Source organism: Oryctolagus cuniculus, chromosome 7 (assembly GCF_964237555.1).
Source record: "Oryctolagus cuniculus chromosome 7, mOryCun1.1, whole genome shotgun sequence".
Classification (NCBI taxonomy): Eukaryota; Metazoa; Chordata; class Mammalia; order Lagomorpha; family Leporidae; genus Oryctolagus; species Oryctolagus cuniculus.
The window spans coordinates 137557105-137582381 of NC_091438.1; the positions used below are offsets into that span (position 1 = coordinate 137557105).

At 45.2% G+C, this 25277-nt stretch overlaps 1 protein-coding gene across 6 annotated transcripts in view; it reads left to right on the forward strand.

Annotated features, from left to right (window-relative positions):
* Window positions 1-3115: 3115 nt before the first annotated feature.
* Window positions 3116-25277, forward strand: part of ZMYM6 (zinc finger MYM-type containing 6) — a 46616-nt gene continuing 24454 nt past the window's right edge. The window contains exons 1-7 of one of the 6 annotated variants that reach the window (XM_008273706.4): window positions 3116-3257; window positions 4374-4535; window positions 14149-14233; window positions 14653-14905; window positions 19286-19460; window positions 19563-19754; window positions 23797-23947. In XM_008273706.4, the coding sequence (XP_008271928.1) occupies window positions 4443-4535; window positions 14149-14233; window positions 14653-14905; window positions 19286-19460; window positions 19563-19754; window positions 23797-23947 (949 nt within the window). In that variant the 5' untranslated portion in view covers window positions 3116-3257; window positions 4374-4442. Of the gene's footprint in view, window positions 3258-3590; window positions 3861-4138; window positions 4536-14148; window positions 14234-14652; window positions 14906-19285; window positions 19461-19562; window positions 19755-23796; window positions 23948-25277 lie in introns of those variants that run through there. The other 5 variants (XM_070078778.1, XM_008273707.4, XM_008273708.4 and 2 more) reach the window with 5 other exon arrangements.

A 25277-nucleotide genomic window follows, 5' to 3' on the forward strand; every position in this document is an offset into this window, starting at 1 on the left:
GTGCGTGAGAGAGCAGCCCCCACTATTCTGATGGGAAACCCGGATGGAGTTCCTGGATCCTGGCTTCAGCCTTGTCCAGACTTGGCTGTTGTGGCTATTTGGGGAGTGAACCAGTTGATGAAAGATCTCTTTTATCTGTCTCCCTCTTGCTGTCTGTCTCTCTCCCTTTCAAATAAATAAATAAAATTTTTAAAAGAGATCTTTAAAAATCTTTTAAAATAGATTATATGCTGAGACAAGAAATCGGAGAATAAGGAGGGGGGATCAGTCTTCTTTTTTACATAAACCCTATCTTGAGAACTAACAAAGGTTCCTTGAGAACTACATTAATCCCTTTCAAGGATGGTGTCCTCAGTGACCAAACCACCCCCCACTAGGTCCTACCTCTTAAAAAATATTCCACACTACCTCTCCACATCACCAAATGGAAACCAAGTTTCCACTACCTGAACCCTTGGGAGATATTTAAACCATAGCCAAACCTCAGCAACACCCACATTTCTTTCTGAGACGGAAGTCTCTCTCTGTTAGCTTGCTGGGACGCAACGCCTTCATGTTTGTCAGAAGCTCTTCTGTCTTGTCAATGGAGCACTGTTAATCTCCTTATGAAGTCTTATATCTGTACTCCTCATTCGATATTGGCCTTGAGGCCACTTCTTACCTGTAATGGCTTATTTTTTATCTTTGTTCTGAGCCCATTTCTTGTTTTGATGATCTTTTCTAGCGGTGGGCCTGTCTTGGGTCTAGTTTCTGTTTGAAAATGGAATATTTCCTTCTTTAGCTTATTTGTCTTCTGTAATAGCCTGTTTTTCTTTTGTGATTTGTCTTTTGGCAGATTCCATGTCTGACTTCAAGGTGGCATCTTCTTGCTGTGTCCTCTAGAGAGGAAGAACCCTGCACACACACGGTGGAAGGGCCCGAAGGGCAGCAGGGGAGCGGAAACCCCGTGAAGTCTTTTTTAAAAGGGAATGAATCACATTGCCTCCCAAAGACCCATCTCTCTCTTTTTTTCAAAAAAAGATTTATTTATTTGAAAGAGTTACCCAGAGAGAGAGGAGAGAGAGAGAGAGAGAGAGAGAGAGAGAGTCTTCCATCCTCTGATTCACTCCCCAAATGACCACAACAGCCAGAGCTGAGCTAATCTGAAGCCAGGAGCCAGGAGCTTCTTCTAGGTCTCCCACTCAGTTACAGGGGCCCAAGGACTTGGGCCATCTTCTACTGCTTTCCCAGGACACTGCAGAGAGGGTGTCAAACCAGCACCCATATGGGATGCCGACGCTTCAGGCCAGGGCGTTCACCTGCTGCGCCACAATTTTTAAGAACATTACTTTGGGTTTCATTTTCAACATACGAGTTTTGAAAGGGCAAGTACAGGGGCCAGGGCTGTGGTGTAGCTGGTAAAGGCGCCTCCTGCAGTGCAGCATCCCATATGGGCGCCGGTTCAAGTTCAGCTCCTCCACTTCTGATCCAGCTCTCTGCTTTGGCCTGGGAAAGCAGTGGAAGATGGCCCAAGTGCTTAGGACCTCTGCACCTACATGGGAAGACCTGGAAGAAGCTCAAGGCTCCTGGCTTCAGATTGGCGCCACTGCAGCCAACTGAAGAGTGAACCAGCAGATGGAAGACCTCTCTCTCTCTCTGCCTCTCCTTCTCTCTCTGTATAACTCTGACTTTCAAATAAATAAAAATAAATCTTAAGAAAAAGAGTGGACCGGCGCTGTGGTGCAGTGGGTAGTCTTCTGCCTGCGGCATCCCATATGGGTGCCGGTTCAAGTCTTGGCTGTTCCTCTTCAGATCCAGCTCTCTGCTATGGCCTGGGAAAGCAGTAGAAGATGGCCCAAGACTTGGGACCCTGTGCCCACGTAGGAGACCCTGAAAAAGCTCCTGGCTCCTGGCTTCAGATTAGTGCAGCTCTGGCCATTGCAGTCATTTGGGGAGTGAATCAGCAGATGGAAAACCTCTCTCTGTCTCTCCTTCTCTTTCTGTGTAACTCTTTCAAATAAAAAATAAATAAATCTTAAAAAAAAAGAAGAAGTAACTTCTCACCATCCATGTGTATAATGTAGGGATAATTTAAAAAAATAAAAAGGGCAAGTACATTCAAAATGGAGGACTCATATCTGAAACACACACACACACACACACACATATCCATAAGAAAACAGCCACAATTCAGTAACAGAAACTGAGTAAGAGACTTGAACAGGCACTTTACAGAGAGGTTAGCCAGATACCCAAAAACACGAAAATGGGCTCAACCTCATCAGTAACCTGAGAAATACCAATTAAAATCACAGTGAGATACCACCAGATCCCTAACAGAATGGTTGCCACTAAAAAGATGTACAGTAACAACAGTCAGCTAGGAAGCTGTCAATCGAAATCCTTTACTGTGAGAGCAAACTGAAACAACTACCTTTACAATTTTCCGATCTTATCTATTTGCTTTACTTTTGTGAGTATAAAATAAGCAATTTCACTGCTAGGTGTCAACTCAGTTGAAACGTGAGATACCAGCCACAAAAGATAAAAATGTTCACAGATACATGATTCTTAAGAACCCCAAACTGGAAGTAACTCTGTCCATCAACGGATGATTAAACTGCGGTCTATTTACAAGATGGAATGCCATAGGGCCGTCAAAACGACTAAAGGACAGCTTCACCAATCATGGCTCTATCTCCAAAACAAGGTCGAAAGGAAAATAACCCCAAATACTGACTGTGGGCAAGCTGATTAGTTCTTCATTTCCGTCTCGAAGATAAACTTTATACCTTTATAATTTATTAAATTTATACCTTTCAGGATGGAGGTGAAGATTAATGGCAGGAAGTACACTACGGGTTTCACAAGAACGTGGCTTAATCAATGTCAGCTATTATTTATTGTGTTCTCTTAGCAGGCCACCTTTCTGGAAATGACATTAAAGAATGGAGCAGAGCCCTTACTGGTCACCTAAAACCCCCATACCCTCCCCCAAACTCCTTCCTCCAACTTTTCACAACGGCCTCGGCCTCTTTAAGAAGTCAACCATAACTGAGGAAAAGGGCATGCCGGGAAGGTCCACTCAGCTCAGAGCTGGGCCTGACGGGAAAGAAGGGCGGAGCCCAGTGCTGCGCACGCGCACTGGGCCGAATGTTGCGTTTGGATGAGTCCCGCAGAATCCTTGGAAAAGCACCTGGCCGCCGTCTAGCGCGAGGGACCTCGTGTCTCGTTGCCTGATCCGCGGGGGGTGCAACTCCGGGCGCAGGAGACGGAAGGTGGGTGCGTTCCAGCGGCAGCGGGAGGGGCCGCGCCACGTGACGAGGCGGGCGCGGGGCGGGGGCTGCGGGTTGCGGGTTCCGCCGCGGGGACGCGCTGACAGGCGCTTGGCGGGTCCCGCGCGCCGCCTTCGCGAGGCGTGGGAATTCCTGGTGGAACTGGAATGTTGGGGACGCACGCGGTACCCGGGGGGGAGGGACGAGCGCCCGTAGCGTTGCCGTAGCTGCGGCAAGTGGTCAGAAGTTCTCGTGTTCTTCGGAGCGGGCTTCCTGACCGAGTTGTCCGTTTGCGAGCCTGGCTGAACCCTTCTTAGCCTGAGAGCTTGCTTCTGGCCTCGTGCGTCGCGGTCCCGCTGGGTCCCTGTACAGCCGGGGGAAGCGGCATCTGCGGAGTGGCCGCTGGCGTTGGTTGTTTGCGGGAAGACGGCCGTCCGGACGCGCTGGCCTGACCCCCGCTGGTGACCCTGGAAGGTGCGGGTGGTGCCCGCCGGGGGAGTGTGGGCGCACCTTCTGGCGCCCTGCGGCTGCATCTCGAGCGCTGGGCTCGCCTTGGGCCGAGAAACGGAGCCCTTGGGGAGGCGTCCGGTAAAGGCTGAGTCATAGGTGCGGGTCGGGAGGCTGGCGCGTCCCGCGGTGGGACAGGGGAGCCGACGGGGGGCTTCCACCGCCTGGTTCCCGCGGGATAGGAACCAGCGCTCGAATCCGCCCCTTGCACAGCTTGGTCACTTCCTCCAGGTCGGCTGGCGTAATGCCCGTCAGCAGCCTTCCCTCCATATGAGGGGACCTCGGAGAGTTCACGGGGCATGGAATGGCCAAGTTCATGTGGGTGTGCTCCTTCCGTGAAACCCGTGCGTAATTATCCCCTAACACCCATTTCCCAGGAATCAGGGAGACCCCTTGGAGAAGGTGCACAGGGTGTTCGACTTCAGAGATGTTTGGGAAACGGGAGCCACTGCCCGCTGAAAGCAGGAGGAAGCAGTAGTTAGTCATCTTCCCACAAGAGTTGTTTTCCGAATGCTCAACCCTGGAGCCTCCTAGCAAAGATCCACGTGAAGGGGAACAGTGACAGCAACAGGAGAATCAACCTGAGTCTTGGTCCTTTGTGTTGTGTTTTAGGCGTCCACAGTGCCCAGTCTCAAGGAGACTATTAGTTTTTTGACTGGTGAATGTGGCTGAAAGCTTAGAATGAAAGAACCTTTGGACGTTGGATGGGACAAAGCAATGGCACCACAGCAGGGGCTTTTGGACAAAGTTAAAGAAGAACCTGACGATGCACAAGTAAGGATTTCGTGTTGATTTAGAAAGGGTTTTTTAAAAATTCCTCCCACCTGATGGTTGAAACTTCTTTACTTAGGCAGTGATTGGTTTGGAAGTGAAAGCAAGCCCGAGTGTGTTTTCCCCATTCGGTAGATGTTATGGTTTGAATGTGGAACCTTTTAATTCCCAACGCAGGATTGTCGAGAAGTGGTACCTAACAACAAGTGGTTAGGTCAGGAGTGCTCGGCCTTCACCAGTGGACTAATGTTGTTATCTCGGAAGTGGGTTAGTGCGCTTTTATAAAAGCTAGTTCAGCCGCCTCTTGGACACATGCACCTGCTCCCTCTCACTCTTCTTATGCAGCAAGAATGTCCTCAGCCCATGTGGTCCCTTGACCTTGGCCTAGAACTGGAAGAGATAAATTTCTGTTTCTTGTAAATTATCTGGGTTGTGATGTTCTGTTATAGCAACACATATGGACTAAGACAATGCATAAACAAGTTTCCTGTTCTTTGAATGAAAGAAGTTCTTAATAACTGTGTTTTCTTGAAAAGAATGTAATATGTATTACCATTTTTTCATAGATAATTCTGTTGTCTGTGATAGTTGTTTTATGCCAGACTCTGGGGGTCCAGGACTGAGCTGTCAGCTATGTCCCTTTTCTTAGAGCTTCTAGGATGGTAAAGAAGACAGAGGTACTGGGGCCCTGGTCTGCAGTGCTGGCATCCCATATGAGTGCTGGTTTCAGTCCTGGCTGCTCCACTTCCCATCCAGCTCTTCTCTGTGGCCTGGGAAAGCAGTTGAGGATGGCCTAAGTGCTTGGGCCCCTGTACCCATGCAGGACACCTGGAAGAAGCTCCAGGATCCTGGCTTCAGAATGGCCCAGCTCCAGTTGTTATGGCCATTTGGGGAGTGAACGAGTGGATGGAAGACCTCTCTCTTTCTCTCTCTCCCTGCCTCTCTCTCTCTGTAACTCTACCTTTTCAATAAATAAATAAATCTTAAAAAAAAAAAAAAAGACCGAGATTACACAAGTAGTTGATCAGGTAGTATACAGAGTCACACAGGGAGTGATTGGTTAGTGTTTAAGATGCCCCGCATCCCAGAGTACCTAGGTTTGATTCCCAGCTCTGGCCCCTGACTCCAGCTTCCTGCTAATGCATACCCTGAAAGGTAATGACCGAAGTAATTGGGTTCCTGCCACCCACATAGGCAGCGTGGACTGAATTCTTGGCTCCTGGCTGTAGCCTGACTCAGCCTTGGCCAGTGTAGGCCTTTCAGTAGTGACCTAGCAGATGGAAGCTCACCCTCTCTTTATACACACACACACACACACACACACACACACATGTAAAGATGTATATAAACTATGAAAAGTTCTTTGACCTAGTTTGGACTGGGGGCAGAGTGGCTAGGGAAGGAGTTGTAAGCTGAATTATGACAGTGAATCAACTGTGCAAAGGGATTAGAGGAGAGTAATGTAGACGCAGGAAAGTACCCATAGGAGAGGCCCGAGTTGGAAGGAGGCATAGTTACTTGAAGAATGCTAAGACCTGTGGCCCTGGCATAGAAGAGGCATGAAAGGGGTGATGACAGTGATGATAACTGTAGTAGCTACAGGACATCTAGTATATTATAGTAGCATACGATGTTATTAACTAATTACTGCTAGTTATGCAGCTTTGTTTTACAGATGAAAAAACCAGTGCACAAAAAGGCCAAGGAGTTTACCGTAGGTCACAACAAATGGCAAAGCCTGGATTCAGATCCAGGCAGTGAGACTCCAGAGCCCATGCTGTCCTCTTGTAAGTCTCTACGTGTGGTTTGGGGCCAGGTTATGTAGGTCATCGTGGGCCTTGTCGGGTCGTAAGTGGGTCAGTAGGATGAAGTAGATTAGCATTTGGGAAGAGCCTTCTGGCTTCCCCCTAGAAACCAAGATTAGAAGTCCAAGGTTCAATGTGGAGAGACCAGTTAGTTATTTTGGCAAGAATTTTTCCTTCTTTTTAGACAATCTCTTCAGCTTTGTATTTATGGTTATTGACTTTGTTGTATAAGTAAAGCGATCACATTTAAAATAGTAAATAATGTAAACAGCAGAATAATAAAATAATAAAAGTAGTATTTAATTTCTCACACCATCTCACCGGCAGTGTCATTTGGGATAGGGATGTGAAGTGGGTTGCAGCTCACCCGGGAACTCCAGACCTTCCTAGCCTGCTGGGCTGAGGGGCTGGTGGAAGGGATGTGGCATCCAGGACACTTAGGTCCCATACACATGGAACATTCTTCTTCTGCCAAAAGGAACCTTTCTTTTGCTCGGTTTTGCAGTTTCTACCTTTTAGGTATTTTTTCAATCTGTTCCTTCCTTTTCCTCCCTGATTTCATTGTTTCTCATCTGGACTTTTCTAAGTTTCTAGCTGTTCTTCGGTCACATAGTCCACCGAAGCACTGTACTGCAGAGCAGGTGCTGCCACTCCTTGTAAAGACCCCGCCTCCTGCGGAATGAGGCTCACACCTGTTGGTGCGATGTCATTGCTCCCTCTCACTCTCGTCGCTCACCCTTCCCACCACTGCTAGTCTTTGTAGACTTTTTGCACTTTTTTTTTTTTTTTTTTTGACAGGCAGAGTGGACAGTGAGAGAGAGAGAGAGAGAGAAAGGTCTTCCTTTTGCCGTTGGTTCACCCTCCAATGGCCGCCGCGGCTGGCACGCTGCGGCCGGCGCACCGCGCTGATCCGATGGCAGGAGCCAGGAGCCAGGTGCTTTTCCTGGTCTCCCATGGGGTGCAGGGCCCAAGCACCTGGGCCATCCTCCACTGCACTCCCGGGCCACAGCAGAGAGCTGGCCTGGAAGAGGGGCAGCCGGGACAGAATCCGGCGCCCCAACCGGGACTAGAACCCGGTGTGCCGGCGCCGCTAGGCAGAGGATTAGCCTAGTGAGCCGCGGCGCCGGCCGACTTTTTGCACTTTAAAGGTGTATTTTGTTGAGTTTTATTTCCTTGCCTTTTGCACAGGCAGGAGAAAAGTAAACTAGGTTCCCTGGCAAAAATACGCTCCTCTTGTAAGATAGTTTAACTGTCATTCAGTGTTGTCATTAATCATTTTCTTTTTCTCTATTGTATTCACTTTTTTATGCTATCTAATAGTTCAGTGAATTATTTTATATATATATATATTTTAAAGATTTATTTATTTATTTGAATGTCAGAGTTACACGGAGAGAAAGAGAGGCAGAGAGAGAGAGAGAGGTCTTCCATCCATTAGTTCACTCCTTAATTGGCTGCAATGGCTGGAGCTGTGCCGATCCAAAGCCAGGAGCCAGGAGCTTCTTCCAGGTCTCCTTTGCGGGTGCAGGGACCCAAGGACCTGGGCCATCTTGTACTGCTTTCCCAGGCTGTGGCAGAGAGCTGGATCGGAAGTGGAGCAGCCGGGACTCAAACCGGTGCCCATATGGAATGCCGGCACTGCAGGCGATGGCTTTACCCACTATACCACAGGGCTGGCCCCTATTGTATATATTTTTTAAGATTGATTTATTTTGAAGTGAGAGTTACAAAGAAAGTGATTCACTCCCCAAGTGGCCCAAATGGCCAGGACTGGACCAGGCCAAAGCCAGGAACCAGGAACTTTATCCACCCACATCTCTCACATGGGTGGCAAGGGCCCAAGTACTTGGGCCATATTCCACTGCTTTTCCCAAGTCATTATCAGGGAGCTAGATTAGAAGTGGAGCAGCCAGGGCATGAATTGGCACTCATAAGAGATGCCAGTATTGTAAACAGTGGCTTTAGGCACTATGCTACAATATTGACTCTCAATTTTGTTATTTTTAAAAAAATTTTATTTTTTATTTGAGAGGCATGAAGAGAGAGAGACTGCTTCACTCCCCAAATGTCTCTAACAACCAGGGCTGGTCCAGGCCAAAACCAGGAGTCAGGAATTCAATTTGGATTTTCCCATGTGGGTGGCATGGACCCAGCCACCTGAGCCATCACCTGCTACCTCCTATTGTGGGAACAGAGTTGGCACTTGGATTCAGGTACTGCAGTATGGAATGCAGGCGCCTCAACCAGTGTCTTAACTGTTACACCAAATGCCTGTGCCTGAATTTTGTTTTTATATTGATCATACTAATGCTTCCATTCCCTCATCTTCCCTGCATCCACATTCACACTCCAGACTGCACTGTCTTTGAAGCCAGAAATGGTTCTTGTTGGACCTGAATCCCCAATTCCAAGCACAGTGTCTAGTCCAGAGTACATGGTCAGTAATTGGGAAAAAGAGCTTTTGTGTCACAGATGAGGAAACTGAGTGGTAGAAATAGGTGGCTCCACCAGTATTCCATGCTATGTGGCTGGGGTGCAAACTGGGGTGGTGGTGGTGGTGTTTTTTTTTTTCCCAAACCCAATAGTTCTTTTGTTATACCTTGCCTGTATTCCACAAACTTAACAAGTACAGTACTATAAATTAAGTAAGTGTTGTTTCTGAATATAACAACATAGGTTGTGAATTTAAGTGGATGGGGATCTCCTTGATTCTATTTGGTTTATATTTTTTCATGATTGAGGATGTGAACCTTGGTAGAAACCACTTGAGCACATTGTGTGTGCTATTTTCCATATTGCATGGATGAAACTCACAAATAGAAAATAAGAGCCAATAAATTAAAATGTTTATAGCTTCTGTGCCCTGAGACTCTGTTCTGGATATTAAAGTCACAGCTGAGCTGTCCTCCACTCATTCAGTGAGTTGTTATTCCGTTTACTGTAGTTCCCAATCCTTGAACACTGTGTGTAAGCAGTTCATGTAAATTAGTCCATTTGATGTTGGAAACCCTGTGTTAGATGTTATTTTTATTCCTATCTTACACACAAGGAAGCTGAGTCACAGGTGGTAACCTGTTGAAGGTCACATGGTACAGGAGCCTGTCTTAGTCTTTTTAACAGAGTACCTGGGGCTGGGGGATTGATAAAAAAAGAGGTTTATTTGGCTCTTGGTTCTGAGGCTGGGAAGCCCAGGAGCTTGGTGCAGGCATCTGCTTGGCTTCTGGTTAGGGCATCATGGCCGAAAAGCAGACGGGAAACGAGTGTGGTGGAGACAAAGCATGAGGGTGGCCCAGCTGGGTAAGAACCGGTTCTCTGGGTGACTAATCCAGTTATCTGAGAAAGGCATGCATCTCTCTCACAGCCTACTCGCCTCTTAAAGGTCCCACCACCACTCAACCCTGTATTAATGGGTTGAAGCAGCAGGAGCAGAAGACAGTGGGATCATTGGCAGCACCCTATGTGTCAGAGGTCATGCAGGGTACAAGCCTAGAAGTGGTCGTGGGATTAGGCAATTGTGGGATGATTGTTTCTGTTAAACCTTGTTTGTGTTGAAGCAGTGGCCTGAATGCACTGGATTCAGAAGGGAGGGAATCTAAGTGAGGAAGCAGAGAAAGAGCCAAGTACTTTCCCTGTAAGTTTGGCTAAGAAGGGAGGGCAGAGAGCAGTGCTTCCTAAGGGAACAGACTGAAAGAGGAGGGGAAGAAACCAGTGTGGAGGTGGAGAGAGGGAAGCTGAAGACTAAGCAAGATAGTGTGCTGGGAGAGGCAGAGGGAAAGCACTCAGGGCCCAGGCTCTGGTAGCAGTGCTTAAGAAAGTTGCCTTCTCCCATAAGAGGCCAGTTTGCTGGTGAATTTGTAGGGATGACGGAGGGGGAAATCAGAATGTTGAAAGAGATCTTGTTTTATATGAAATCCATAGGTAATTAGGAAGTATGTGGGGTTGGGATTTGTGAGTGATGATGTTTAGATGAGTTACTTTGTGAAGTAAAAGAAGCCAGGAAAATACAACAGGAAAACAGAAATATTAGGGAGTCAGTTGATAAGGCAGTCATTTCTAATGAAATCCAGAGCTTTCTTTTTGGTGAATTGAAGAATAAAGTTCTTTTAACTTCCTCCTCTTTGTAAATTGTAATAAGTAAATATTGTTTAAATGTAAACTAGTGTTTAAAAACATCTACGTTGGATTGAAGGGACTTGGATCTGTTCATTCAACAAATATTTATTAAATGTTCTAATTACAAAGTATAAAATCTAGATTTTTGTGTGCATATCCTACATGCTTTTGGCTAACTGGAGGGCATCATACTGCCTGCTTTATTTGTATTAAATTGTCTATCCCCCTGGAATGGACTCTGGGCTAAGTAATATCTTTATCTTTATTTACAGATAAAGAAATTGAAACCAAAAAAGACTTTTAAAATTATTTATGTATTTTTAATTTTATTTATTTATTTATTTATTTATTTTTGATAGAGTGGATAGTGAGAGAGAGAGACAGAGAGAAAGGTCTTCCTTTTGCCATTGGTTCACCCTCCAATGGCTGCCACGGCTGGTGCGCTGCGGCCGGCGCACTGCGCTGATCCGAAGGCAGGAGCCAGGTACTTATCCTGGTCTCCCATGGGGTGCAGGGCCCAAGCACTTGGGCCGTCCTCCACTGCACTCCCGGGCCACAGCAGAGAGCTGGCCTGGAAGAGGGGCAACCGGGACAGAATCCAGAGCCCCGACCGGGACTAGAGCCCGGTGTGCCGGCACCGCTAGGTGGAGGATTAGTCTATTGAGCCGTGGCGCTGGCATTTTTAATTTTATTTTAAAGAGAGATAGAAAGAGAGAGGTCTTCCATCAGCTGGTTTGCTTCCCAAGTGCCCACAACAGCCAGGGCTGGACCAGGCTGAAGCCAGGAGCTTGGAACCCAATCTGGGTCTTCCATGTGGACTGCAGGGCTCCTAGTACTTGAGCCTTCACCTGCTGCCTCCCGGGGTGCCCATTAGCAGGAAGCCAGGTGGAAGCAGAGGAGCCAGGCCTTGAATGGTGTACTTCCAACCTGGCATGCGGATGTCCCTGGTGGTGTCCCTGCACCAGACACCTGCTCCCAAGAAAGATGAGATAACGTAAAGCCAGAGTCACATCTGTTTCTGTTTACTCTTGGAACCCATAGCCTTTTCTGTTGTGTTGTGTGATGGTGCTGGGCATTGGGTATGCAGAAGTGAAAAACAGATAAAGAGCCTGTACATGGTAGACATGGTCCTTTCAGTCTCTAGTCTTCGTATGGTGGAGGGGCCTCAGGAGGAGGGTCTTAGGCATTAGTCAGATTATTACCCAAATATGAAATGATGTTATGACTGGTGTTACGAGAGAAAGGAAATGGGAGAGACTGCAATAGGGGAACTTAATGTCAGTTGCAAGATAGGTAGCAGTTATGTGATATTTGATATCTATGAGGGGCACAGCATGGATTTTGGAACTAAGAGCCTGGGGTTTGGTGCTCATCTGTGCAAATAGTATATTTGTGATCTTGGACAAGTTGCCACACATCTCTAAGCTGTATGTTCCTCATCTGTATAGATGATATTCCTATCCTAGGTGCCATATTACCCATCGTAGGAAGTGGTGAATTAATGCAGTGGTTCCTAGTCTCTGGCATTCAGTAGTTAATAACTTTTTTTTCCCCAAGGATTTTATTTATTTATTTGAGAGGTAGAGTTATAGACAGTGAGTGGGAGAGAAAGAGAAAGGTCTTCTGTCTGTTGGTTCACTCTCCAAATGGCCGCAATGGCCGGAGCCATGCCAATCCAAAGCCAGGAGCCAGGTGCCTCCTCCTGGTCTCCCATGTGGGTGCAGGGCCCCAAGGACTTGGGCTATCTTCTGCTGCTTTCCCAGGCCACAGCAGAGAGCTGGATTGGAAGAGGAGCAGCCGGGACTAGAATTGGTGCCCATATGGGATGCCGGCGCTGCAGGCGGAGGATTAACCTACTGCGCCACAGCACTGGCCCCCGTCGATAACTTTGAAAGTGACATAGCCAGTCATTAATTTTGCTAAGTGTAGGGAGATTGAAGATACAACTATCATTGATTATTACCATTGTTCCAGAAAAGGCTACTTTTAAAAAATTTTCTGTTTTGAAATATGTAAGGCTATTTTAACACACATATAAAAGAATATAAGGTTGTATTCTCAGAATAAATGAATAAAAGATAGCTGTTTTCAAGATAGGTATATATGATTTACTTTTTTTAATTAGAAAAAATTTTTAAAAGATTTATTTCTTTATTTGAAAGGTGTAGTTAGAGAGAGAGAGAGAGAGATCATCTATCTGCTGATTCATTCCTCAAATGGCCACAATGATTGGGCTGGACCAGGCCAAAGCCAGAGGCCAGAAATTCCATCCAGGTCTTCCGGGTGGGTAGCAGGGCCCTGAGCACCTGGGCCATCTTCAGCAGCTTTCCTAGGCACATTAGCAGGGAGCTGGATCAGAAGTGGAGCAGCTGGGACTCAAACCCAATAATCTTTTTTTTTTTTTTTTTTAAGATTTGTTTATTTATTTGAAAGTGTTACAGAGGGAAGGAGGGATGGAGAGAGGAGAGAGATCTTTATTCACTGGTTCATTCCCCAAATGGCCATAGTAACCAGGGCTGTGCCAAGAAGCCAGGAGCCAGGAACAAAGCCAGGAGCGTCATCTTGGTCTCCCACACTGGTGCAGGGGTCCAAGCAGTTGGACCATCCTCCACTGCTTTCCCAGGTACATTAACAGGGAGCTGGATCAGTTGTAGAGCAGATGGGACTCAAGTCAGCACCCATGTGGGATGCCAGCGCTGCAGATAGCAGCTTAACAGTGCCACCCCCTGCCCCAATGATTTCATTTCATCTTTTAATTAATTAATTTTCCAAAAGATTTATTTATTTGTTTGAAAGGCAGAGTTACAGTCAGGTGAATAGGGGTGGAGGTTGGAAAAAAAAAAAAAAAAGGCAGAGTTACAGAGAGGCAGAGACAGAGAGAGGGAGAGAGATTTTCTGTTTGCTGGTTCACTCCCCAAATGGTCACAATGACCAGAGCTGTGCCGATCCGGAGCCAGGAGCCAGGAGCCAGGAGCTCTTCCAGGTCTCCACATAGGGTGCAGGGACCTAAGCACTTGGTCCCTCTTCCACTGCTTTCCCAGGCCACAACAGAGAGCTGGATCAGAAGTGGAGCCGCTGGGACTTGAACTGGCGCCCATATGGGATGCCGGCACTGCAGATGGCAGCTTCACTTGCTATGGCACAGTACCTCTCCACCAATGATTTTAAAAACTAGTTTTGTGGTTACATTAATTTTAAAGCATTTTAAAGAGTGTATTAAGGATAAAGCTGACTCAGGCTATCATGATTTTATGTATAAAGAGAAGATTGCATTGAAACTCTTGTTGTATCGTTTCTGCTACTGACAGATATGACTGTTGGTAAGTCTGTTGTCTAAAATTATGAATTTAGATCCAGACTCTAAATCATTCGGCTTTAATTGCACTCTTGTAAATAAAAATTGCCTCAAAAACGGGTAGTGCTCAGAATTGACATAGTTATGTATTACTCCCGTGTATCAACACTGCATTTGAAAAGCAGAGACAGCTATTATAAATGGATCTCCAATTCTGAAAGATTGTCTTTGCTAAGATGAAATCCAGTCTAATAATTTGCACGTTTTGACTTCTGTGGTATTTGTGAATGTGATTATGATTAGAATGTGTAAGAGATGAAAAGATAGAATCATTTTTTGCTTGAATTTCTGTTTTACTAGACATGTTACAATAATTTCTCTCTCTCCTTCTCTCTTTTTAAAGGATTATGGACATACCCAACAGCCAAAAACTGAAGAAAGTGAACTGAAAATTAGTGCTGTGTTTTCAGTTAGTGACAGTCCTCTTGGTAAGAATGGAACTATGTGAGTTCATGGCGGTTAGTGTGTGTTGGTGCTGACCATTAGAATTGAGAGCACCACCGTGTGTCCTTCCCTCCCTAACGTTAGAGCAGCTAGTCTTCACCAGTATTTAAAAAAATAAAACAGATTCAGATTATGTCAGAGTTGGATGCACATAGTAAGGAATTGTATTGTTTCATAAAATTTCTATTTTAGGCATTCGGTTACACACATGCACAAATGTGTGCATGTGAGAGAAGCAGGTTGTAATGTAAAAGGTAGTTTTTACCATGAGTCAGGACCAAAGAAGTTTGAAGTCCTCTGTTTCAGTAGCTTATTTCCTTATTCATGTGGAGAATTTTTCCAAGAAGGAGAAAGTGTGTGTGTTAGCGTTGACACTAACACTGTTCTGTTCCTGTTTTGGCAGCTCAACAGTTCACCCCAGGCTTTCAGCTGCCTCTTGCAACTCCTGGCCCCAAAATGTTGCTTCCTGTGGTTCCAGCCATACCTCTTCAGGTTTTTTGTTCTGGTTGTAAAAAAATGCTTTATAAGGGGCAGACTGCATATCACAAGACAGGATCTACTCAGCTCTTCTGTTCCACGCGCTGCATCTCCAGAAATCCTTCACCTGTCTGCCAGCCGCCGCCTGTTCCCAGGAAAACCTGCACAAACTGTTCGAAGTATAAAATTCTTCATAACATCCCTTGTTACTGTCTATTTTTTTTAGTATGCATGGTTCAGATGTGTTATTGCTACCTTAAATCTGTTTTGCACATTACAATAGAAATAGCTTTCTAGCTGCTGGAGGCATTTGCGGATACCACAGGTTTGCAATGTTGAATAAGGGACTTTGTATTGGAAGTATTGCCTAGACTAGATTTCACTCTCTTCCACTTGTGGAGAGAGAGGGAGAGAGGAGGAGAGGGAGAGAGAGAGATGGATCTTCCACCTGCTGGTTTACTCCCTAAATGACTGTAATAGCTGGGGCTGTGCCATGCCAAAGCCAGGAGTGAGGAATTCCATCTAGGTCACCTAAGTGAGTGGTGGGTACTCAAGGACTTGAGCCATCATCTGCTGTTTTCCGGGTGTGTTAGCAGGGAGTTTGATCCAAAGTGGAGCAGCCAGAACCGTAATGGGATGTGGGCATCCCTAGTGGCAGCTTAATCCACTGTGCCACAATGCCAGCTCAAGCCATTTTTTTTTTTTTTTTAATCTCTAGTATACTGGCGTAAGTTCTCTAAAAGTAGATGGTGCTGAAATGGAATTCACCATCTAAGGAGAGAAGAATTTCTAAATGTTTTACTTAAAATTTAGTTTTGTTCTAAAAACACTTCTAGTGCCTTAACTTTATATTTTCTAATCAAACCAATCTGAAAGAGTGAATTTAGTTTTTTGTTTCTGGATATCTGTTATCCAAGTGTCTACAGTGTTATTTCCTTAAAATTAATCACCCTTATCAGTAGCTTTTTTTAAAAAATATTTATTATTTATTTGAGAGGTAGAGTTACAGACAATGAGAGAAGGAGAGACAGAGAGGTCTTCTATCTGCTGATTCACTCCCCAACTGGCTGCAACAGCTAGAGCTGAGCTATTCTGAAACCAGGAGTCAAGAGCTTCTTCTGGGTCTCCTGTGTGGGTGCAGGGGCCCAAGCCCTTGGGCCATCTTCCACTGCTTTCTTGGGCCATTAGTAGAGAGCTGGATTGGAAGAGGTACAGCCGGGTCATGAACCTAATGAACCGGTGCCCATATGTGATGGTGGTGCCGCAGGCGGAGGCTAAACTTACTGTACTACAGTGCTGGCCACTTAAATAACATTCTTTGTTGCTGTGATTTTAGGGAAAAGTCACTTTACAGAATTAATACTTCATTGATGTGAAGCATATCCACTTGGCTTCCAAGATGCACCATCATGTTTGTAATGTTAGCTTAGTTGTAGAAAATTAAAATAATTTCTGTTACTGTTCTTCCATGGTTTACTGTGGACCAGCCCTGTATGATGAAGAGACTGGGCGGGAGGCAGGAGAGTGGCGTGATTTCCTGCAGCCTCCCTAGATGTGTTTTCTGGCTTCACTGCCAGACTGCACTGTGACTCTGACTAGCCGTTTAATGTCTGATTTGGTCTCCTCATCTGTGAAGTGGTTGTTTGAATAATGCTCGCCTCATAGTGTTTTGTGATAAATTGGGTGTTTTGAGTAAAGAACACTGTGTGGCACACAGGCTTACTGAAGTGGGTAGCATTATTACCGTTTTCTTCTCTACTTTGTAGCCTGCTCTGATGTTTCTAATCACTGACTTTGTTTTACACTTGGCAGTGCTCAGCCTCTGATTTACCAGGGTGTCGCCATCAGTGTTGCTTGCAATAATCAGCCCTTCTAGAATGGCTTCAGAAAGCTGCCAGCACTATTTAGTAATCTGTATTCTTCCTGTCCCATTCTTATTTCCATCTGTCCTCTGATAAAGTCTTAACAGCCCTTTTATCATCTATATCTTTGGTCTTTTCAGTTATAGCTAGTTTTATAAATCATGCTAATTTTTTTTAAAAAGATTTATTTATTTGAAAGGCAGTTACAGAGAGAATGATAAAGCAAGAAAGCGTGATCTTCCATCTGTTGCTTCACTCCCCAAGTGACCACAACAGCCAGGGCTGGGCCGATCTGAAGCTAGGAGCTAGGAGCTTCTTCTGAGTCTCTCGTGTGGGTGCAGGGGCCCAAGGATGTGGACCATCTTCCACTGCTTTCCCCTGGCACATAAACAGGGAGCTGGATCAGAAGTAGAGCAGTCGGGACTTGAACCAATGTCCATATGGGATTCAGGTAGTGGCTCCACCTGCTACACCACAGCACTAACCCCAATTAATTTTTATTAATCTTTGGTATTTCACCTGTTTCCCAAAATCTTGCACTTATAATTTTTTAAAAGTTTTTTTTTTTTTTTGGACAGGCAGAGTTAGACAGTGAGAGAGAGAGAGACAGAAAGAAAGGTCTTCCTTCCGTTGGTTCACTCCCCAAATGGTTGTTACAGCCGGCGTGCTGCGCTGATCCGAAGCCAGGAGTCAGGTGCTTCCTCCTGGTCTCCCACGCGGGTGCAGGGCCCAAGCACTTGGGCCATCCTCCACTGCCCTCCTGGGCCACAGCAGAGAGCTGGACTGGAAGAGGAGCAACCGGGACAGAATCCGGTGCCCCAGCCGGGACTAGAACCTGGTGTGCCGGTGCCACAGGCAGAGGATTAGCCTAGTGAGCCGTGGTGCCAGCCAATTTTTTAAAAGTTTTAACAGGCCAGTGCTGTGGCGTAGCAGGTAAAGCCACCACCTACAGTGCCAGCATCCATATGGGTGCTGGTTCAAGTCCTGGCTGCTCCACTTCCTATCCAGCTCTCTGCTGTGGCCTGGGAAAGCAGTAGAAGATGACCCAAGTCCTTGGGCCCCTGCACCCATGTGGGAGACCCAGAAGAAGCTCCTGGTTCCTTGGATTGGTGCAGCTCTAGCTGTTGTGGCCAATTGGGGTGTGAACCATTGGATGGAAGGCCTCTCTCTCTCTCTTTCTGTCTCTGCCTCTCTGTAACTGCCTTTCAAATAAATAAATAAATCGTTAAAAAAAGTTTTAACAAATATTTATGTTTTTGTTTTGAAAGGCAGAGTTACAGAGAGGAGGGAGGGAGGAAGAGAGGAGAGAGAGAGAGAGAGAGAGAGACACTTCTATCTTTGGTTCACTCCCCAAAGGGCCCCAATAGCAGGAGCTGGGCCAGGCTGAAGCTAGGAATCCAGAACTCCATCCAGGTCTCCCACATGGGTGGCAGGGGCCCAAGTACTTGGTCCATTTTCTGCTGTCTTCCCAGGCACATTAGCAGGAAGCTATATTGTAAGCAGAGCAGCTAGGACTTGAACTGGTACTATTATGGGGTGCTGGTGTTGCAGGCAGTAGGTTAACCCAGTGTACCACAATGCTGACCCCTCATTTTTAACTTTTAGGTTTCTTTCTTTTTTTTTTTTTAGAGATTTATGTATTTTTTTGAAAGAGTTACACAGAGAGAGGAGAGGCAGAGAGAGAGAGAGAGGTCGTCCATCTGCTGGTTCACTCCCCAGTTGGCCGCGACGGCTAGAGCTGTGTCGATCCAAAGCCAGGAGCTTCTTCTGGGTCTCCCATGTGGGTGCAGGGGCCCAAGGACTTTCCCAGGCCATAGCAGAGAGCTGAAACGGAAGTGCAGCAGCTGGGACTCGAACCAGCACCCATATGGGATACCGGCACTGCATGCGGAGGCTTTACCCGCTATGGCACAGCACTGGCCCCTAGGCTTTTTTTTTTTTTCTAAGAATTATTTGTTTATTTGAAAGGCAGAGTTACAGAGAGGCAGAGAGAGAGAGAGAGAGAGAGATATCTTCCATCCACTGGTTCACTCCCCAAATGGCCACAACAGCTGGAGCTGGGCTGATCCAACTCCTCCTGGTCTCCCATATGGATGTAGGGGCCCAAGGACTTGGGCTGTCTTTTGTTGTTTTCCCAGGCATATTACCAGGGAGCTGGATCAGAAGTGGAGCATCTGGAACTTGAACTGGTGCCCATAAAGGATGCTAGCAGTGCAAGCGCCAGCCTCACCTGCTACACCACAGCGCTGGCCCCAAGTTTTAGACTTCCACATTTCTACTCTTGGCAGCTGCTGGCTGGGAAGAGGACAAGTATCTTGTGGTCTATGGTTATGGCATGGCCACTGTATCTAGAGCTGTTGGCCCCAGTGGATGAAACTTGGGTGGAGCCAGAAGCCTCACTGTTTTTGTCATGAGCATCTGGCTGGCTGTATTTTCAACATAATTTTTCCTCAACACATGCCTGAATTAGATATTATTTACACATTTTATCCAGGAGAAAATTGACATGGTTGTTGCCTGCCTCACGTTCTGATGAGTGAGAAAACCAGTCCTCAAGCCAGGTTTGCAAATGCCTCACCCCAGCCTCTGTGTGCCAGGCAGGCGTTCCCCCTGGTAAACGTGCCTGCGGCTCCCAAAGAGGAAAAAGGTACATTTGGGAGGAACACGGTTTATTTTGCCTTTCTGATTTGTTTTTAGAGACATTGTGAATCCAAAGACTGTGGTTACCACTCAGTTTGAGAATTCTACTCCCAGCAAAGATTTCTGCAGCCAATCCTGCCTGTCTTCTTATGAGCTCAAGAAGAAACCTGTCGTTACCATCTACACCAACAGCGTTTCCACTCAGTGCAGTATGTGTCAGAAGAATGCTGATGTAAGTTACATTTCATCTTTATTGGGGTTCTGCTCAAAGACTGGAGACTTTGTTTTTTTAAAATGACTCCTGATTGTGGATGTGTGTGTGTTTATCTCCTAGATTCGATTTGAAGTTAAATTTCAAAACGTGGTACACGGTCTTTGTAGTGATGCGTGTTTTTCAAAATTTCACTCTACCAACAACCTCACCATGAACTGTTGTGAGAACTGTGGGAGCTACTGCTATAGTAGCTCTGGCCCTTACCAGTCCCAGAAGGTTTTTAGTTCAACAAGTGTCACGGCATACAAACAGGTATGGATATCAGTCTATCGCATTTGTTGAGGCTCCCTCCTACTGAGTCAGTTGCACAGGCCCGAGCTGTGAAATGAAAGAGAGTTTCTCCCTTTAGTTCATCCTGGTATGTGATTTTCTCCCCGGGAAAATGGGGTAGATTCTGATACTGTGAGAGATGATTGTAGGGAGGCGAAGCAGGTGAACTTGGGTGGCCTTTGGAGATTCCTTTCATGGCTAAAAATTCCTACTTATTACTTCAAGATTTGCTGTAGAATATTTTGTGACATTCTGATCGTGAAGAAAACTCCGTATTGTACGCACTACAAGAAAGAATTAAAACTTGATACAATTAGTGACTCTAAGGGAAAGCAATTTTTTTCATTTTGAAAGTATCCTGGGATGAATTATTATTTTGACAACAATGCCTTGTTGAAATACTAACTTATTTATTATAATGAATAAAAATGGATTAATCTGGTTACTAAATAAAACTTTAATTACTGAATGATTTCAAGTTAAAAAGTTATTTTTCTTAAAAATTGAGGTACATGAGAATTAAGCATTTTTTCAGTAAGCAGCTTTGGTTTGTTATTTCCTCTGAACAGTCTGATAATTGACATTCCTCGTTGAAAAGCATCGCTTCTGGGAGTTGTGCTTTTGTTTTTGCTTTCATAGGAAAAGACTTTGCTGTTTTATATAAAGGTACTTCAGAAAGTTCATGGAAAATGGGATTAAATGGTGTTTACTTTTGGGCAGAAAAATTTCGAAATTATACATAGTTTGTTCATGTTCTACGTTCTTTTTATTTGAAAGAGCAACACAGAGTGAGGAAGAGACAGAGAGAGAGAAACAGAGGAAGACAATTCTTCCATCTGCTGGTTCACTCTGCAAATGGCCACAACAAGCAGGCCTGTTCCACACTGAAGCTAGGAGCCAGGAACTTCATTCATGTTCCCACATGAGTGGCAGTGGTCCAGATCACTTGGGCCATCTTCCATGGCCTTCTCAGACTTTTTAGCAGGAAGCTAGTTCAGAAGTAGAGCAGCTGAGACTCAAAGCAGCACTCCTGTATGGGATGAGGGCGTTGCAGGTGGTGGCTTAACCCACTGGCCTTCTGTGAACTTTTTGAAGATCCCACATGGGCGTGCATTTCAAAACAGCTTAAAATTTTTTTAGCAGATTTTAGGCATGGGCATCCGGTGCAGTGGTTGATACCATTTGGGATACCTATATCCTATATCAGAATGCTTGAGTTTGTGTCCTGACTCTGCCTCTGATGCTAGCTTCCTGATAATGGACACGCTGGGAAACAGCAGGAGGTAGCTTAAATTCCTGGGTCCTTTCCAGCCACTTGGGGGACCTGAGTGGAAGTCCTGGCTTTAGCCTGGCCTAGGCCCAGATGTGTGGGCACTTGGAGAGTGAACCAGGAAATGGAAGATCCCTCTCTCATTTTTTTTTTTTTTTAATGATTCATTTATTTATTTGAGAGTTACACAGAGAAAGGAGAGGAGAAAGAGAGAGGTCTTCCATCCGCTGGTTCACTCCCCAGTTGGCCGCAACGGCCGTAGCTGTGCCGATCCGAAGCCAGGAGCCAGGAGCTTCTTTCAGGTCTCCCACGTGAGTGCAGGGGCCCAAGGACTCGGGCCACCTTCTGCTGCTGTCCCAGGCCATAGCAGAGAGCTGGATAGGAAGTGGAGCAGCCGGGTCTCAAACTGGCGCCCATACAGGATGCTAGCACTGCAGGTGGCGGCCTTACCCGCTATGCCACAGCGCTGGCCCCTAATGTAATCTTTTAATAAGATTTTATTTATTTACTTGAGAGGTAGAGTTATAGGGGGAGAGAGAGAGAGAGAGAGATTGGTCTTCTATCTGTTGGTTCACTCCCCATGTGGCCTCAATAACTGGAGCTGAGCTGATCTGAAGCCAGGAGCTTCTTCTAGGTCTTCAGTTTGGGTGCAGGGGCCCAAGCACTTGGGCCATCTACCACTGCTTTCCCAGGCTACAAGCAGAGAGCTGGATCGGAAAAGGAACAGCTGGGATGTGAACTGGTGCCCTTATGGGATGCTGGTGCTGCAGGCAGAGGCTTAGCTCACTATGCACAGCACCGGCACCTTGCCATGCTGTTGGATGATAAAGTGCACATTCAGATTATTCAGCATGGGGTGACTTATGCTGAGCATGCACTAAGGGATAATATGTTGGACAATGTTGATTGAGAGCCATTACTCTTTCTCTCTCTCTCTCTTTCTCTCTCTCTCTCTCTCTCTTTCTTTCTTTCTTTCTTTCCTTTCTTTCTTTCTTTCTTTCTTTCTTTCTTTCTTTCTTTCTTTCTTTCTTTCTTCCTTTCTTTCCTTTCTTTCTTTCCTTTCTTTCTTTTCTTTCTTTCCTTTCTTTCCTTTCTTTCTTTCCTTTCTTTCTTTCCTTTCTTTCTTTCCTTTCTTTCTTTCCTTTCTTTCTTTCCTTTCTTTCTTTCTTTCTCTCTCTCTCTCTCTTTCTTTCTTTCTTTCTTTCCTTTCTTTCTTTCTTTCTTTCTTCCTTTCTTTCTTTCTTTCTTTCTTCCTTTCTTTCCTTTCTTTCTTTCCTTTCTTTCTTTTCTTTCTTTCCTTTCTTTCCTTTCTTTCTTTCCTTTCTTTCTTTCCTTTCTTTCTTTCCTTTCTTTCTTTCCTTTCTTTCTTTCCTTTCTTTCTTTCCTTTCTTTCTTTCTTTCCTTTCTTTCTTTTCTTTTCTTTTCTTTTCTTTCTTTTCTTTTCTTTCTTTCTTTTCTTTTCTTTCTTTCTTTTCTTTTCTTTCTTTCCTTTCTTTTCTTTCTTTCTTTTCTTTTCTTTCTTTCTTTCTTTCTTTCTTTCTTTCTTTCTTTCTTTCTTTCTTTCTTTTTCTTTCTTTCTTTCTTTCTTTCTTTCTTTCTTTCTTTCTTTCTTTCTTTCTTTCTTTCTTTCTTTCTTCAGAGTGGACAGTGAGAGAGAGAGAGACAGAGAGAAAGGTCTTCCTTTTGCCGTTGGTTCACCCTCCAATGGCCGCTGCGGCTGGCGCACCGCGCTGATCTGATGGCAGGAGCCAGGTACTTATCCTGGTCTCCCATGGGGTGCAGGGCCCAAGTACTTGGGCCATCCTCCACTGCACTCCCTGGCCACAGCAGAGAGCTGGCCTGGAAGAGGGGCAACCGGGACAGAATCCGGTGCCCCGACTGGGACTAGAACCTGGTGTGCCGGCACCGCAAGGTGGAGGATTAGCCTAGTGAGCCGCGGTGCCAGCTACTCTTACTATTTCTTAAAACACGAATACACTTATAACAAGTTTTATTGTGAAACTCTGCTTGAAAGCAGGTAGTTCTGTAGGATCTTCTACTGTATCGTTAAACATTATTTCTGTCTCTTGCTGGAGTCTCACAACTGTTGCAGGTGGTTTACGCTCCTGTCCAAGTCTATACTGAGCATGGCCCTCTGGTTCAGGGGTTCCCTGGTCTTCTCTGCTTATTTGTGATGAGAAAAATATGTTAGAACCACCTGTCTCAATAGTTGTAATGTGTTTTATGGTTGCTAAGGTATCTGAGTGGTTACTCATTTTTCAGTTTCCTTTATTTTGTTGTGTGACAGATCTTTATCGACATCCCAGCTTTCTTTTTCTTTTTTTAAAAGATTTATTATATACTTGAAAGGCAGAGTTACAAAGAGAGAGGTTGAGACAGAGAAAGAGATCTTCCATCTGATGGTTTACTTCCTAAATGGCTACAATGGACTGGGCTAGGCCAAAGGCGGGATATGGGACTCCATCTAGGTCTTCCATGTGTGTACCAGGGACCCAAGCACTTGGGTCATTCTGTCTGCTTTCCCAGACACATTAGCTGGGAGCAAGATTGGATGTGGAGCAGTCAGAACTTGAACTGGTGCTGCCCCTGTCCACCTTTCAGAAGAGTCTAAGACTTGGTGTGCCTTATTGTCATGCTCAGACATTTCAGCCAAAGGCAGTGGTTGTAGGTAGTTTTGTTTTTTCTTCTTATAAGCAATATGTAATAGTGTGTGTATGTCTTAGGTACCTAAGTATTATTTTATTTTCTTAATAGAATTCTGCCCAGAAGCCTCCATATGCCCTGGGGAAATCATTGAGGCCCTCAGCTGAAATGATTGAGACTACAAATGACTCAGGAAAAACAGAGCTTTTCTGCTCTGTTAATTGTTTATCTGCTTACAGAGTTAAGACTGTTACTTCTTCAGGTGATGTTTAAATTTGATAAATCTGTAAGTTTTGCAACTGTTGAAGAATGTACCTGCTTTTCTTTCAATTTGTTACAAATGAAGTTTGTGTAGTTCAATAAAGACCTAAGATTGATTTACTTTCTTTAAAAAAAAAAAAAAAGATTTGTTTATTTATTTGAAAGGTGGAGTTATAGAGAGGGAAAGGCAGGGGTAGAGAAAGAAGTCTTCCACCCACTGCTTCTCTCCCAAAATGGCCACAGTGGCCAGGGCTGGGCCAGACTGAAGCCCCAAGCCAGGAGCTCCATCTAGGTCTCCAGCGTGGATACAAGGACACAGCACTTGGGCCATATTCAGCTGCTTTCCTGGGTGCATTGGAAGGGAGCTGGATTGAAGTGGTGCTCATAAAGGAAGATGGTGCTACTATGCCATAGTGCCAGTCCCTGGTTAAGTTACTTTTAAATAACTTATTTTTAAGTGAAAATAGTTTTTCACAGATTTTCTTGGTTTGATGTATGCTTTATAGTCTGTATGGGAGAAGTAATTAAAACACAAGTTCCAAGCTGGTTTTTATATAAGCGGACTTCGAGTTGTAGTTATATTTATAGATTTTGTGAAATTCCTTTTTTTTTTTTCATGTCTCACAGTTGGCTCCCCATGTCCATGCATTCCCCATCCATGGATGGAAAATATGCAAAAAAAATTGTGTAGTGAACATGTACAGACTTTCATTTTCTTGTCATTATTCCCTAAACAGTACAGTATAACAGCTGTTTATCTAGCATCTATATTGTGATAGGTATTATAAGTACTCTTAGAAATGATTTAAGGTATACAGGAGAATGTGTGTAGGTTATATGCAAATACTATACTACTTTGTGTATTTGAAGTTTTGTTTGTTTATTTTTAGTTATTTGAAAGGCACAGCAGGAGAGAGAGACTGTGACAGAATTCTTTCATCTGCTGGTTTACTCTCCCAAATGCCTGCGTCAGCAGTGCCTGGGCCAGATGGAAGCCAGGCGCCTAGAAGTCCAGCTGGGTCTCCCATGTGGCTGGCAGGGACTCAAGTACCTGGGCCATCACCTGCAGCTTCTCAGGGTGTGCACCGCTAGAAGCTGGATTGGCAGTGGAACAGGGACTTGAACTCAGGCCCTCTGACATGGGATGTGGGCATCTTAACTCGCTGTGCTGAACACTGGCCACTGCTATACCATTTTACCTAAGGGACTTGGGCTTCCACAGATTTTGGTACCTAGACCACCATAGATGCCAAGGGATGAGTGTACTATTTGATGTTTGCATTCTCCTAATATGCTTTTGGATCATTTTTCAGTTGTGTGACTGACTTTTT